The sequence below is a fragment of the Euwallacea similis genome, chromosome 4, assembly GCF_039881205.1.
Source record: "Euwallacea similis isolate ESF13 chromosome 4, ESF131.1, whole genome shotgun sequence".
Taxonomy (NCBI): domain Eukaryota; kingdom Metazoa; phylum Arthropoda; class Insecta; order Coleoptera; family Curculionidae; genus Euwallacea; species Euwallacea similis.
Window position 1 is genome coordinate 7,968,286 of NC_089612.1, and position 17,311 is coordinate 7,985,596.

General features: G+C 34.1%; 1 protein-coding gene across 11 annotated transcripts in view; it reads left to right on the forward strand.

Annotated features, from left to right (window-relative positions):
• LOC136407996 (uncharacterized) overlaps positions 1-17,311 on the forward strand; it is an 89,093-nt gene that overhangs the window by 44,918 nt on the left and 26,864 nt on the right. For all 11 annotated transcript variants that reach the window (XM_066388678.1, XM_066388681.1, XM_066388683.1 and 8 more), the window contains exon 4: positions 6,259-6,900. In XM_066388678.1, the coding sequence (XP_066244775.1) occupies positions 6,259-6,900 (642 nt within the window). The remainder of the gene's footprint in view (positions 1-6,258; positions 6,901-17,311) is intronic.

Here is a 17,311-nt window from a genome sequence, read left to right on the forward strand (position 1 = left end):
TATATTTCCAGCTTTTCTAAATTGGGGCTGGAGTAAAAATATTTCGAGTCGTTACGCTCGATTCATCTTCCAGCTAAAATAACTGTTCATGAGGTTGTTAAAGCTCCAATATTCATCATTCGATTATAGTAATAAGAACAAAAAAACTCTCTGAATAGGAAATTATATGCAGGGTGCCTTCTTAAATTTTGCCTTGATCTTAAAACGTTTTTTCTTCTTATTTTGAAAACTCATTAATATCGGTGGAGCAGATTTACAAATGAAGTCTTTTATAGTTGCCCGTAAATGATAATCAAATGGGGACATCTCCGGTGAATGTGCTGGCCAACGTATGTCTCTTTTATATAAAATTGAATGAAACGAGCGATATTTATGTTTTTCCATGACTCTCTACACTGGTATATTCTTGACTTACGCAATTTTGCCCCAATTTAACTGACCTCGTATCTCTTACGGTTAACGAGATTCACATGGTTAAGCTCGAGAAATGGACTCCCTGATTTAATTATTCAAAAAATAATTCAGGATAATCAAGAGTGAGGTCATGTTTATAGTTTGCTTTCAACATCGATAAATCAATCAGTTTTATAAATGCTCCCTTTTTATTTGTCCTACTGAAGGCAGATTAAACATTTAACCTGTTTACGTGTCAGTTAGTGCGGGTGATATATAATGGCATTGGAAAATTGCCAATATGATTAAGTTCTAACTGTGAAATTCGTTTTTAATGGACACATAACTTGAACAGCACCTGGCAGTAAAATAAATAAAAATCAGTTGAGTTACTAAACTTAAAATCGGAAGTGTCATATTGGATTCATGATTTGCATACCTTGAAGCCTTCTTTACATTTTATTGACGCTTCTCTACTCCCTCTCGTAGTGGAAATTTTATTGCATATATGAATTTTACGTGCAGCTAAAGTATCTTGAGAAACAGATTTTTTGATTATGACTAGAGAATTTCTGTTGCAGCAGTATATGTATTTTCTAGGAAAACATGAATAGGTTTCAATTTAGGAACTGTACAGTTACTTGGGTAAGATTGGACTAAATCTCCCATAAAAGATAAGAAAATATTGACACAGTGATTAAGGCTGCGAGTTTTGCAATTCTCAAAACTGAATGAAAAATAAAAAAGCGTTGCCTTTTTTTCTACTTTTCTTCATCACCTACTTTTCCTCATCAAAGGAGGAATTTGATATTGCAATAATGTTTAAAATCCCTGGTTTTAAACTTTTTCTCCAATTACAAAATTTGGATATGTTCGTCTCTCCTGGTTATGTGAATGATATAGATACCGTAGATTCATCTCGCAGATTTACATTTCAAAAGCTCACTGATATTGAGGTTCTCTTCGAAATAGAGAATTTGCTCAATGTTCAGCCCAGAATGTCCGCAACACGATACATGGTATCCCAAGAGTGCATAATCGGTCAATATCTATTTTAGCTTAAAAGTCAAGGTATAATACTAAATAGGAAGGCTATAGAATGGAGTGCTGCGTATATATTTAAAAATATACATCGCATTTCTAAAAAATTACACCATTCATGAGTTTGTATCTCCTTGTATTGTACTATTTATTCATATATTGTATAGTACTGTTTATACATACATTCTATTGTACTATAGTATTCTCTCCTTATGCTCTACTAATTCAGCGCAATTCCTATAAAGCATGTTTTATACATATTTTCACTATATTTTGAAATTATGTAAAATAAAGTTAATAATTATTCATAATTCAGAAGGCTATGATATGCAAATTATTGTCTTTTTAATACGGTTTCATAAGATCTATTAAATAACCTAGTTCTGGAGCTTTCGAGAAACAGAAAGGTTTTAAATTATAAATCATGAAAATACTTAATAAATGACAAAATTTTATCAATAACAAAATAATTCAGCAGAATTAATAGAATTCATAATTATATTAAGTGTTACTGTGCAATTTGTGTGCTTCCAGAAACCCCAAAACTTTTACCTCCTAAATGAAAACAGAGATTTCTGTGTACATACCTAATGAAGTAACTTTCAATACCAACAAAAACTTTCCTTATTAATCGTATTTTAACTAAATTGTATTAAGCTGAAATTAACATTTTCCTGTAACTCTTGTTATAAATCATTATTTTATAATATAAAGTGCACAAGAAAGTCTTTAAAGCACGCCCTACATATTGCAAAACAATGCAGGGAAGTGCTTTATAATACGTAAGGGCATTAAAGGTAATTATACACGCTACACCGTGTATAAAAAGCATTTTATTCACGCTGCAGTGTGTTGTAATCGTCGACTATGATGTATGCATAATAAAACAATCTTTTACAGCATAGAAGTATAAGACGACGTTTAAAGCACACACTACATATTGGAAAACACAACGCCCAGAACAGCATTTTTTAAGACAGTAAAGCTTGGTGATACTGTGTATTAATGTTAGAACGCGGGACACAAAAATGGCAGAATTGACAGTTCTAAGATTGTTTCCCTAGTAATCATAAATGCATCACGAAGACCTTCATATGCACCCTGCAGTATACATAAAACATCGAAACGTCTGATAAAGAATAATCAAAAAGATTTCAAGAAAAATACAGTTCACTTACGACGTACCGTTAAATTTGACCAAGTACCTTGAAACCCTCCGGTCAGTGGTAAATAATTTTTTAGTAAATCCAACTTTCGAAGTATACCACACCTGTTGGTTCCAACTAAGCGGGTCATCAAATTGACATTTTTGATGAATGTTGGTTTAGGTATGTAGGCCTATAAGGTTGGCCTTCGAGATCATCCGATCTAACCGCACTTGATTTTTACTTGTGGAGTAAGATAGGCCAAATTTACATCGCACTAGCAAACCGTAAAGAGAAATTGCCCCCAAGTGCATTCGTAAGTTTGGTGCAAATGAGACTCCAAAGGACCACAAATCAGTCGGTAAAAGTATGTGTTGTGTTTATATTGTTTCCAAGCCACTAAATGAACAAAGGCATATTCGCAATGTCGCTACCTGTCAAATAGTTTGATCAATTGCAACCAATATGGTATTCTAGAGGCACATTCGCCAAATGTACCAGAATAATCCAATGTTTAGAGACAATACACAAAATAGCATTTATTTGTGAAATGTGACAGGTTATGGATAAGAACATGATACATCGTTTTAAAGAAAATCCAATTGCCTTTCAAAGTAGTTTTCAATATACAGGGTGTAACCTAAGTGATGACTTTAATTTTAAGAAGTGATTCCTTGTCATATTTTAAGCAAAAATGTTCATATAAACATGTCCTAACGTGCATCACTTTCGAGATGCAGGGTGTTAAAGTTGAAAAAATAAATTGCGTTTTCTTTAATAGTTTTCGACTGCTTCGAAATAATTTCATGAAATTTCGTATACAGGGGTTTATTGGGATAAAAAATTCAAATTTATAGTCGATTTAGCTGTATTTTCTAGAGGGCGCCACCAGCAACGATTTCGACCCCCTGAAATCGTTGCAACTTTTTTGTGCTACCCTGTGTGCCATTTTGGAATAGAAAAATCGATTCTCTCATCTTTTCTGCTTAAAAAAGGTACACTTTATTGAAGTCGCTACGAGCAACGATTTATGAGAAAAATGCATTTAAAGTTGATGATGCATGCACATTTTCGGAGGGTCAAAATAGCTTTTCTGCCTTACCAAATTAAACAATAATTGTTACAATGCAATTTTTAATTATTAAAAATACAACTTTCTTGTCCTTTGACTTCTTTTTGCAACTCACTTAATTTTTGTGAAAATGAATAAAAGGTTTAGGACATCTAAGAAATTCTTATTGGTATTTTTAAGATTTAAAATGAAAACAAGTTTTTTTTGTGGAATAAAAAAAATCCTGTGATAAGGAAATTCCGATAATTTTTCCCATTAAAATTTACAAGATACGGTCAGTTGAAAATCGTTTAATGTGTAGATAACTATGAATAACGTTGAATTAGCTGAAATACATTTCATTTATGGGCTTGCAGATGGAAATGCTACAGAAGCCCGTCGAATTTACCAGGAACGATTTCCTAATAAACCAATTCCATCAGAAAGAACTTTCATAAGACTCCATGCCAGATTGTGCGAAACCGGATCTTTAAATGTTCACGCTGAACGTCTTGGTAGACCGAGGACAATAATGACACCACAACTAGAGCAAGCAATCCTGCAAGAAGTGGAAAACAATCCGTCAATTAGTACGCGAAGATTATCTCTACAGTTTAACATCAGTCACCAAAGTGTTTGGAGGGTTTTGCACGCAAATTTACTTTATCCATACCACATTCAAAGGGTACAACCACTGTTGCCAAGAGATTTTCCTGCACGATTAGATTATTGTCGATGGTTTCTTCAAAAAACTATGCAGAATTCCAACTTTTCGTGTGAAATTCTATTCACAGATGAGGCAAGTTTTTCACGAGATGCCATCAGAATCTTTCACAATAATCATTTTTGGGACTATGAAAATCCCCATGCCATTGAAGAAAGTGGATTTCAGCAACAGTTTTCGGTGAATATCTGGGCTGGAGTTCTTGGTGATCATCTTATCGGACCGCATTTTCTTCCTCCTCGACTAAATGGTGAAACTTACAGACAGTTTCTTGATGAAACATTACCTGGTTTGTTAGAAAATGTACCACTAGCAACAAGAAATACCATGTGGTTTATGCACGATGGTGCACCTGCTCATTTCAGTCTTGCTGCTCGCCAACATCTTAATAACATTTTTGCTCAGCGATGGATAGGTCGGGGAGGACCTCAGCCATGGCCAGCACGATCTCCAGACCTGAATCCTCTGGACTATTTCTTTTTGGGATATCTAAAATCGCTTGTTTATGCAACGGTAGTTGTAGATGAAAATGATTTAAGAAACAGAATTGTAAATTATTGGAATGTCATACGCGACACTTCAGGAATTTTCGAACGAGTGCGACAGTCGATGAGAAGAAGACTAGATGCTTGTATTAACAGTCGCGGTTCTCATTTTGAGCATTTGATTTAAATAAAGCTATTTTGACCCTCCGAAAATGTGCATGCATCATCAACTTTAAATGCATTTTTCTCATAAATCGTTGCTCGTAGCGACTTCAATAAAGTGTACCTTTTTTAAGCAGAAAAGATGAGAGAATCGATTTTTCTATTCCAAAATGGCACACAGGGTAGCACAAAAAAGTTGCAACGATTTCAGGGGGTCGAAATCGTTGCTGGTGGCGCCCTCTAGAAAATACAGCTAAATCGACTATAAATTTGAATTTTTTATCCCAATAAACCCCTGTATACGAAATTTCATGAAATTATTTCGAAGCAGTCGAAAACTATTAAAGAAAACGCAATTTATTTTTTCAACTTTAACACCCTGCATCTCGAAAGTGATGCACGTTAGGACATGTTTATATGAACATTTTTGCTTAAAATATGACAAGGAATCACTCCTTAAAATTAAAGTCATCACTTATGTTACACCCTGTATAGTGTGTTAAAAATGGACCTTTGGGAAAATTTAGTGCCTAATTGTAAAAGCATTAATTTTGAGCCACCCTGTAAAAATATGAAGTAAGTTAGATTAGGTCGACAGAGGAAAGCCTATATTTTCAATTTTGTGTCTCGTTTTCCGTAAATATCTAACCTACCATTGACCACGAATCTCCCTCTATATTTTTATATTAGTACACGTTTTCTCCCAAAGGTGGCAACAGGCGAGTAAAATAGCCTTTCGATGAATAGTTACAGTTCTTAAAAGCGCTTGCTTTTCCAAGGAATAGTTATACATAAGGAAGTACAGTTATGAAATAGTTTACAGTACCATAATACTTAAATTTCGTTCCTTTTCCTAAGTTCAACGTTAAGTACTCACTCACTGCTTACAACTTTACCCTTTCGACTAGAAAGCCTGAAGTGCCCATATCATTATTTTCTTCCATAGTTACGCCAATTGCACCATTAACTAGGTTTTAGGGTTAATATATGGCCTACATACTACAAATTACCGGGACTTAAAGTGGAGACAGATTGCTTTTATCCACACTTGCGACGTTCTAATTTAACTGAGGCCAAGACAAGGGGGTTGTAAAGAGACGAAGTTTTCAGGGTGCTAATGAAATTTATTTCCAACTTTAATTCGAAGCATCGATCCGTCCCTCTTGAATCCATGCTTAGTTTCTTGGCGCCGAGACTTAGTGCAAAAACATGTCAAAAACTGACGAGTTAATTTATACATTAGTCGTTTTGTTCCAGGAAACTGGCGGATATATCCAGATCGACCAGGGGCGTGGTGGTTTTGTGCAGCGACAGCAAAAGCGCGATTCGAATCCTGGACGACGCGAAGCGCCTCAATATGATGGACGGCCATTTTGTCTGGATATGGATTGACACCGAGGGATCGATTAATATTAGAAACGCGTCTGATGATGACCCGGTAGTTCGGTCGAAACGCGACTACGATTCGGATTTTCTCGACGATTCGATGATCGGTACGCGCGAGAAACGAAGTGCTTTTTTACACGGTGATATTAGTGACATGCACATAAATTATTTGTTAAGAAACGATAATTTTCTCTTGTTAAACCATGATACTCCAAGCGTAGCAAGTTCTAAAGTAAATCGAAAGGCACCTCAGCGGCCATCTCGTGTTAGTTCTAGTTCTAAGAGTGAAAGGATGAGTGATTTACCAGTGGGATTACTTAATCTTAAGCCTTTGCCGATCAAAGTTGACCGACACTTAGTAAAAGGGGCTGTTAGGCTTCTTATTACCACGTTGAAATCAGTTGTTGCGAGGTCTCCTGGCTGGATGATTCAGAATTTGTTATCCAACGTGTTTGTGAGCAGCTGCTGGGACGAAGTGCAAAAGGATTTAAGTTTCTCTTCAAATTTTGGAAGGTAAGGATGATACATTTATATCCATAATTATTTATTTTTATTAGTAAAGCTGGGGTAAATTCCCATATGTAATGACCCGGTGAGTCACTACAAAAGGGCACACACGTTATCTCAGAATCCATTCACATTAGAGTATTAGAAATATGCATAATCACTAAATAAAATATATTGAAGTATTCAAGAATATTTTTCAGTCTTTACAATAATCGTTAGAGGGAGAAATTAAAAAGAAAATATTGGACAATAAATTTTCACACTCCTATTTTGGCATTTTAGGGCAAATATTTCATTTGACGTCTGCCAACAGTTTCTTTGACATCTGTCAAAGAAACTGCGAAAAAAACTATTTTGGATAGATGTCAGAGGATTGGCAATTTTTTTGACAGAAATTAAAGAATCAATTTTTGAAAATGATTATTTCCCATGTCCTACGCAGAAAAAATATTATTTTTGCATTTCTGATGTTTTTCACAATCAAATTGCTACTTAATTTACAGGATTGGATTTATCCTTAAAATTTTCATTGAGTGGTCTTCAAAGCTATAGGCTGTGTTCTATAAAAATATATAATAGATTGATATATCTGAAAAACGAAGTAACACATGATTTTACTTTTTGAAAAAACAGACATCTAACCCGAATTAAAAACAATAAAGGAATCGGGTTCTAGCCACTAATTTTTCCCCAAAAATAAGGCCCAGGAATATTGAAAATCAACATCCAAATTTAAACATTCATAAATTAAAAAAAAAAAAAATGGTCATGTAAACATTGTTAATACACAGGATGGCTCAAAAAAATGTCAATTTTTTTAATTTTTTAACTTCCTTACACAATAATAATCTTTTCATAGCTCGTGGACGGAGAGACTTAATTTTTTCCCCTTTTTTCTGACCTTTTCCGAGTCACTTTGTGGGGAATGCCCTATCGATCTTCATCAACTTTTATAGTTATTTGACGAAGGCCGTAAGATGACCTTGAATCAACCTTAAATATTTGTGCGCATCACAGACATTATAATAACCTGCTATTACAAAAATCATAAAAATGCGCTCCTTTGAGCAATGGGTGAAAATCGCATACATAGACATGCTTGACGCACTCACGGATGTATGCCACCATTCATGAGTATGTAAAGTATGTCGATGCGCTTGTTAGGACTTATGAAATTAACAAATCTATCGATAACTGTTTTGGTTTTTATCTTCTGTTTATTTTATTGGTTTACGCATAGACCTAAGTTTAGTCTTGTAATCAAGTACTCTTTAAATGTATGCAATTAGCGTCAGTCGTTTTTAGAATCAATTTCTATTTACATTCAGGTTTAGTCTAGATTGAGATCATGCACCCTTTATTTACACTCAGTTAGCATGGGAAAAAATTTAATTATACTTTTGTCTGTGTTTAGTTTAATTTCAAATATGTAAGCAGTTTCTTTAAAAAGACCAATATATTTTTTAGTCAGTCGAAGTTCGATTTTAGACTCAAAGACACGCATTTAGTCTCGAATATAGAGGGTGGAACAGTCAGATGGAATAAATTCAATATCTGCATATTTAGACATATGTGAAAAATATATGAAAACACGTCAATTTTAGATTCTGAAATTATATCCTGTAACGTAAAAATGTCATTCCTAAATTCAACCCATTTGCCTGACAATTGCAACCTCACAATTTTTAACTTAGAACTACGGATTTGTGATACCTCAATTGAAAGGTATTTTCATTCTCTGTTCAAAACTACTATAGTTTTAAACTTTATTGCAAAGAACAATAGAAAAAAAAAATAATTCATGTAATTGACGACATTCTCTACAATAGACTCCAAACTCAATAACTAACACCATTTGGTTATTGATAATGTAACAAAATAATAATACAAATCAATCTCAATTTTTTATGAGATGTGCAAAATGCATGCCTCGAACCTCTAGGCAGTATTCTAACCGTAAATAAAAATGTTTTCTTACATTAATCAACATCTGAGGGGTAACCGATCTAATCATAAGCGTTATTCTTCTTTTTAAGTTAGTTAGATCGCGCGATGTAATTTTGTACACCATATTCTCCAAATATCCCCATAAGAACAATTCTAATGGAGTAAGATCAGGTGATCGTGCTGGCCATTTTAGCGATCCTCGCTTCCCTATTTACCGATTTGGAAAAGTTAAGTCGAACTATATGAAGATTGATTTGTTTTTCTATTTTATTACATTATCAATAACGAGATAGTATTACTTATAAAGTTTAAATTTATTGTAGAGAATGTAGTGAATTACATGAATTTGTTTTTTTCTATTATTATTTGCAATAAAGTTTAAAACCATAGCATTTTTGAATAGAGAATGAAAAGACCTTTCAAATGAGATATCACAACTCCATGCTTCCGATTGAAAAATTTAGAGTTCGCAATTGTCACGCAAAGGAGGTTCAATTTATGCATGAAATTTTTACATTACAGAATGTTACAGAACTAAGAAAAATATTAGCAAACGTTTCAGAATCTGTTTCGGTATTTTTTTCACATATGTTGAAGCATGCTGTTATTGAATTTATTCCATTTGGCTGTTCCACCCGGTAGGTAGACGCGCTCATATTTAGTAGATAGTTAAGTAGATTAACATTCACACTAAGCTACCACACATGCTAGCTCTTCAAAAAAGTATTTTTGTTCATGCTTTTTCGCTTGTCAAGTTGCTCATAGTAGTTGTATTACGAAATTCCCGATATCAATAAACCTGAATAAGTAGTGAAGATTGTTGATTAATTAGCTTTAAATAGTTCTTTGAGACTGCAAACTCAGAATGGACCGAACGTAAGATAAACCCAAACCCAAACGTAAGACAAACAAAAAACAACTTGCTTACCACTTTGTAGAAGCACCATATCTGCATCATCGGGAAAGATCAAATATTGGGTCTTCGAGCTGAACCACACATTTGGTTCGTCTACCCTCACATCATATTTGGTTCTTGCATCGGACCGAACAGCGTATCTGGCGTATTGCATTGACTACTGTTTCATTTATTCTTAAAGTTAGTAAATTGTACGTAACGTAAAGATCACCTATAACGGAAAATCCATAACTATGGATAAGTCTTTGTAATAAAGAGCACTGTGCGTAATAATATTACGTGACAGTATTATTCATTAGTGTTTATGTTTAGCATAACTATGATGACCACTCCACCATGCATGTGTTACACATGGTGTCCGGAAAGATCATGCCATAAATTCTAGGAGTTATAAAGAAGACTAAAATAATGCTAGTATTTCATATACAAAAATTCCTAGCGGCCTTCTTTGTCAAGTTATTCGCTCTCAAAGTAAGAAATTAAAAAGTATTTTTGCTATAACTTTCAAAAAATTATCATGGTAACAATGAAAGTTGGGCAATTTAAATAACTCATAGTCATGCTTATTTTTATATATAAATATTCTAATTTTTATAATAAACTACTATTTTATTTTATTTTGGATTGTTGGCGTATACGGTACATGTTGATAATAAAATGCGATTTTCTCAAAAACGGTACAAGATATCGATTAAAGCAAAGTATACTTTTTAATAGGAAAATTATGAAAAAATCAAGTCATGAAAAAAAACTGATTTTGTCAATTCTCTAAAAATTAATTATGTTAAATAGTAAATTTTGACTTCTCCTGTATAAGGAAGACATATGAAACACCTGTTTACATATGAAAATAAACTTGACTATGAGTTATCTATACCGCCCAACTTTCATTGTTACCATGAAAATTGTTTGAAAGTTGCAACGAAAATACTTTTTTTAACTTCTTACTTTGAGAGCGAATAACTTGGTAAGAAAGACCGCTAGGAATTTTTGTATATGAAATACTAGCTCTGTTGTAGCCTTCTATGCAATCTCTAATATTTATGACATAACCTTTCCGGACACCCTGTATGTGCTGCTTCAGAATTTCGAAACAAAAACAAGTCAAACGTCACCTCTGAACATGGGCATACTTAGTAGGGATTCAATAAGTACATGATCAAATGGCTCGTATAGTCGTCGGTAAAGTTATCGAACCTGGTAAGTCGCAGAAAAAACATTATGCCCCCTACTTGATAGCAAAGCATGTTTCTTTACTTAACTACTACTTAACTTATTTAGCTACTAAACCACTTCCGGGTCGATCGCAAGCTTTCATCCCGCTCGTAAGCTCTCGCCGCTCTCATAACATGTATCTTACGTAATGCAAGTAATGTACTAGAAATAGTAGAACATTTATTAAAAATATTATTTTAATTTCAAAATCTTTGCCATTGTGAATATTTCACTTTCTAAAAAGAATTAAGACACTCGTTTAACAGAATGTAGTTGTAACCTAAAGCTAATGCCACTAATTTTTCCTAAATCAGAACCAGGGAGTAATGCCATTCGCAGAATACCGTATTGACTTAAGTACCTAATTGTAATTCTGCAAATGTTCGCTCCCACAAACGAGATTACAATGGGCAAATCGCCATGCGGCCGGCATTTTTTAATACCCCAGGACCAGGTAAAAAGTTTTAAATTAAATTTGTTAGAGATGCGCTCCTAATTTATATTATATTTCCGTTTAATCGCCACGAACTTCCATCTCTTAAACGTCGGAATTTTAATTTCAGAGTAGGGGATCTAAAACAATTTAGTGTAAAAAGTTTCCATGAGATGGTAATTAGCGACCATCAAGTTGAGAGGGCTTTCGTTGAAACAGTTACTCTCCGGAAGGAGCAATTAAGGCGACGCGACGTCTCAAATTCTTGTGTTCTCGTTTTAGGTGTTTATTTAATTTATTTTTTTTTAATATGACGGCGTAACAAATATCTAATTTCAGTAAAACAATAGTTTTTTTTCTAGAAAAGTACGCGAAGGGGCACGTTCCACAATATTTATAATATGAGCTCAGATATTCAGTCTGATCAACAAATGTCATCAATCTGCCTGTCAATGTCACTTTTGCAGGAAAAGAGCATAAGTCGAATCGATTTTAAAATTTAATGAAAAAAATAATTAAATATCGATTCGATTTCGATTGTCTCTTTATCAAGTTTAATTGTCTAATTAATTAAATTTTGACAAAGACATTTCGAGGTATTTACAGAGAACGAAGGCAATTAAACGCGATAAAATGACAGTAAAAGTACGCATGAATATCCTTTATTGGTTCCCGCAAGCGAATACAAAAAAAAATAGAATTGTTTAAAGGATTTTAAAATGCTCTAGCGCATGAACAGTAAAACATCTTGGCGTACGTGTGTGTAAAGACTTTACCGCATGGGAAGATTTAATTACACCTACAGAAGACAATAAAATTGACATACCCTGTTGGAATAGTGGCAAAAATTTGCGAAGCCATAAAAGCAACTATATACAGGAGATTCAATTTTAGAACAAAAATAAAAACATAAAATAAATAAAATTAGATACAACCTATACCTCTGTTCCCACATTATCACTTTTATACTTAAACCGTTTCGCTTTCTGCTCTTCTATGAGGTTTTGAGATAATGCTGGCTGAGATAATTTGCGTCATAATGTATATACGAATTAATTTGACAGGGCTCTAAAATAAAACAGATGATCATCCCGTGAAGTTTCATATGCTTGAACACTATTGGTTGACAAAATTGTCACACTTGCTGTTGAGGTTTCTTCGATAAACGAAACCACGAAAACAACAATTTAGTTTACGAAAGTGGACTGTATTAATTTTCACTTATATAAATAATGACAAAGTATTGGTCTAAGTATGAAGTGGGAGTTTGCTTAGTTGAGAAGATTACGAACTACCTTTACGATCACATGTTTGGAGCGAGCACCGGTCAAAGAGAGCAAAATTACTGCGATCATCCCTTAAGTACTAAACCCGAGGAACTCCAACCAGGGGCGCACCAATACCAGAAGCCTTTACGGGCAATGGTTGCGCCTAAGGTCACAAATCGCCGCCACCTGGCAAATACCTATACAAGCCGCTTTCATTGAAGTATTGCAGATCCGCCGAACTGCGGATCGTGGCAATGGTCCAATTTAGAAAGCTCCCTTTGACGAGCAGCGTATTTCCCAGCCAAAAAGAGCCCTTCGATATGGCCTGATGGGTACGATGGTCTGGCGCCCAGATGGAATCCTTCAAATACGCATCGATACACATGGGCGTAACTTAAGGGATGAAAGTACAAAATAAATTAACTAAGCAAACTACGCCAAGAAACAATAACCTAAAGTCCTTAACACTTGCCTTTGCTATTAATTAAACGATATTATTAACGCATTCCCTGAATGCTGCCTGCATTTATTGAGCTATAAGGTAACAATCACAGGTAAATAAAATAAAAGAGCTGCCCTCCTGCCATCAATAACGGAACAGTTTCGCTCAAATTGAAACCTCTTCTCGATGAGGTCCACGCCTCAATCAAGTGGCTAAACCCTCCATCTGACATGCTAATTCACAGTCTGCCAGCAGCAAAGCACGTATTAGAAAATGATATTATTGTCATTCGAAGTAGAGAATACCTTTCTCTCCCTAACACGGCTAAATATACGTTGCTAAAAATTATACAGGGTAAGTTTTTTAGATAGAGAAGAGACCTGGGGAAGTATAAAAGCGACCAAGTCAGTTAAATGAGAATGGTTTAGGAAACCATTTTTTAATTTATTGCTGGCCAAATATTTTGGATAAAACAAATTCGATTTATTCTGCCTATTCTCACTTTTGAGGTATGGCAAAAAATTACGTTGATTCCTGTATTTACCCTTGTAAAGTCTTTTCTACTTCGAAAAATATTTTTTCTATAACTGTGAGGATAATGTATTATCATCAACTAAAAAATTAAATTGGAAAACCGTTAACGTCCATATATTATTATTTACGTAACAAACGAAGAGAGTGACTGTTAGCGTAGAAGCGTCAAATGTTGAAAGTGAGCCGAACGCGAGAACCGCCGATTATGAAAATGTCTTAAGAAACTTTCTTGCAAATACGCGGTGGAACAGCGAAATAGAATAAATTCAATATATGCATATTTCATCATATGTAAAAAACACCTAAATACGTCAATACTAGAGTAAAATTACATCCTGTAATGTAAAAATTTCATCCCTAAATTCAACCGCCTTTGCGCGACTATTGCAGTCCTCAAATTTTTAAATTAGAAGAATACGTTTGTGATACCTCGTTTGGAAGGTCTTTTTATTCTCTTTTCAAAATTACTAGTTTTAAATTTTATTTGGAAAAATAGTAGAAAAAAAATTAATTCATTTAATTGATAAAATTCTGAACAATACACTAAAAACTTATTAGATAATATAACTTCGTTATTGATAATATAATAAAATAGCAAAACAAATGAAGTTCAATATACTTCGACATAACTTTTCCAAATCGGTAAATAGGGAATCCAGGATCGCTAGAATAGCCAGCACGATCACCTGATCTTACTCCATTAGAGTTCTTCTCGTGAGGATATATGGAGAGTATGATGTACAAAATTAAACCACACGATCTGGTTGACTTCAAAAGAAGAATAACAATTGCAATTAGATCGGTTACCTCTCATATGTTGATTTATGTTAAAAGACATTTTCATTTATGGTAAGGATACTGCCTAGAGGTTCGAGGCATGCATTTTGAACATCTCATGGAAGATTGAGATTGATTTGTTTAATTATTTTATTACATTATCAATAAAGAATTAATTATAAAATTTAAAACTTATTGTAGGGAATGTAGTGAATTACATAAATTTGTTCTTTTACTATTATTTTTTTGCAATAAAGTTTAAAACAAGAGCATTTTTTAATAGAGAATGAAAATATCTTTTAATTGAGGTATCACAAATCCATGCTTCCAATTTAAAAATTTGGGGTTTGTAGTTGTCACGCAAAGAGGGATAAATTTAGGGATAAAATTTGTATGTTGCAGGATGTAATTTCAAAATCTAAAATCGATGTTTCGGTATATTTTTCGCATACTATGTCGAAATTTGCAGATAATGAAATTATTCCATTTGGTTATTCCACCCTCTATAAAAAAAGTCGAATAGGGCTTTTTGAGAAAATTCAGATTTATGCCGCGTTTCGTGAGCTGAAGATGGCCCGGATAAGCTGAAACCGATCAGCAAAAGGATGAATAAATAAATTTTGACGAAGTATACTCCGTTTTAATCTCCATTTCTTCCAGTATTAGTTTCGTGCACTATACTTTTTTCTAATAAAAAAAATGATTGAAACATAAGTGGTAAGTGATTAGGGATAAATTGACGATATTTTACAGTTGTCTTTTTATGTCACCTCTCTTTTACTATTTTCTATCTCCCCGTTGCAAATTAGGTGCAGTAAAAATCTGCTCAAGTTCTCATATCACAGAAATCCGTTGTATTTGAAATGTCCGTGCGGTCGTAAAAATAAACATAAGCTTCCGTTCAGAAACCCTTATAAATATTTTATAGTGGTTTTTGTAAAATCCCTCGCAATGACGATCCTCGTAAATGTAAATCTTTTATGGATTGTCTTTTCAGGTCATTCCAGAGGCCCGTTATATTAGACATAAACAAATTATAACTAGTTAGTCTTTCTGATGGAAGATTGGTCATACCTAATGATGGCTAATGACCATTTGCTTTGTGTGTGTATGTATGTGTGTGTGTGTGTGTGTGGGTGTTTTGGAAGCACATGATAAATGTAATGCCTCAAAACGTCTAAATTTTAAGATAAAAATATTATTAACGTTAAAATTGCATCCGCACGAATGCCAAAAATTGGGTACGAGCTGCTGACGAGGCGCCAATCTCGCGAGTGAGTAAGAGTTCTTCTAGTAAGTCGTGGACAAGACCAAAAAAATTAATAACCCCATTGGGAGATGAACCCGTATGGCACTGAACCATTAAGTACGTTTACAGCACATACTAGATCTAACATTTGGTCCAAATACCGTGATGAATATTTTCCTCATGGTGTTATCGTTCAGGATCAAAACGATTATCGCATTACTGTACTTGCCTTCTGTTAACCGAATGTTGTGGGACGAACAGAAGTTTTCTTAATTAATTCCTACTTATATGACTTACTGCACTCGCCTGCGGTTCGTGCGTAAGCGACATATTGGCCGCGCATACTTGTTGTATAATAGACTCTTTTCTATGAATGTGGGAGTAATGGGTTGTTACCGATTCAGAGATTATATCAAATGTACCTCGATTTTCGCATAATTATTTCCATTACATATCGGCAATGCGGATGCAAGGACAAGGAAATAAGATTATTTCCTGAAGCTTAGTACCAACATCCATTTCCATACGACCCTTTTGGCAGCAGTTGAATGAAATTTTAAAACTTTTATACAATAAAACCCTTTTTTTCAATATTTAAGTTGTTACAGACGTAGAAGTATGTAACCTGAAAATGGACTTTCCCTATGAATGGCGCAGGTGATATGGTTAACCACTATTTCGTGCCGTATGAATAGCTACACTTTCATATTCCCTATAGTACCTATGCACTAACCAATACAGGTTTTTCCACGTATCAGCATGTTCTCACCATAAAATTACTAACGAAAGCATGTAAGTTGAATTGATATAAAATGTTTAGTTGAAAGTATTGATATATTAAAAGCATCAAGAAAATGAAGTCTACTTGCTACTAGAAACATTGAATAAATTTTCTACATGATCGACAAAATTTAATTCCTTCGAGATCTCCTCCAAAGCGCAACATCGATAGCAAGTTCAATTGACAAACAAATTACTGTAGCTTCAGATGTGCTAAAGTTTGCCTTATATAGACCGCAAACTTTGAAGTCCACTGAGCTTCTCTATTGACTTTAGGAAACTGCAGACAAATTGCATCAGTCTCATGTAAGTAGAAGTGAAAACTTACCATGGATAGTTGAAACTGGGAAAACTCTATGTTTTTTTTTGTAGATAATTGGACAAAGTTCGTGATAATAATAATTTTGGTTCATTTTGATGTAAAATAGTTTTCTGGGATTAATAAAAAAAACTATTTTGAAGAGGGGAAAGGAAATTACGGAAATATATCGCTCATGAACAAAGCAAATTGCAAATCAAATTATTTTTAAGAACTTCTAAAATTTATGAATTAAATAATAAGTTACGTAAAGCCCCACACACGATATAGAGTTCGGACAGGCGATATAGATGGCGCTACCATACTGTAGATGGCACCACCTACATGCGACGCCATGGTCGGAAAAATCCCATAGTGTAGCATACCCCCCCTTCAGCGAAAATTTCACTGAAATATATGTTTTAGGTAAGAATAACCAGTCAGGGTTAGAACATTATTAAACATTCTAACATTAAAACTTTTTTGACCTTTTTGGCGCAGGTGATTCCGGAACGCCATGATGGTTGAAAACAATTGGGTATGTGTCTGCGCGTTTAT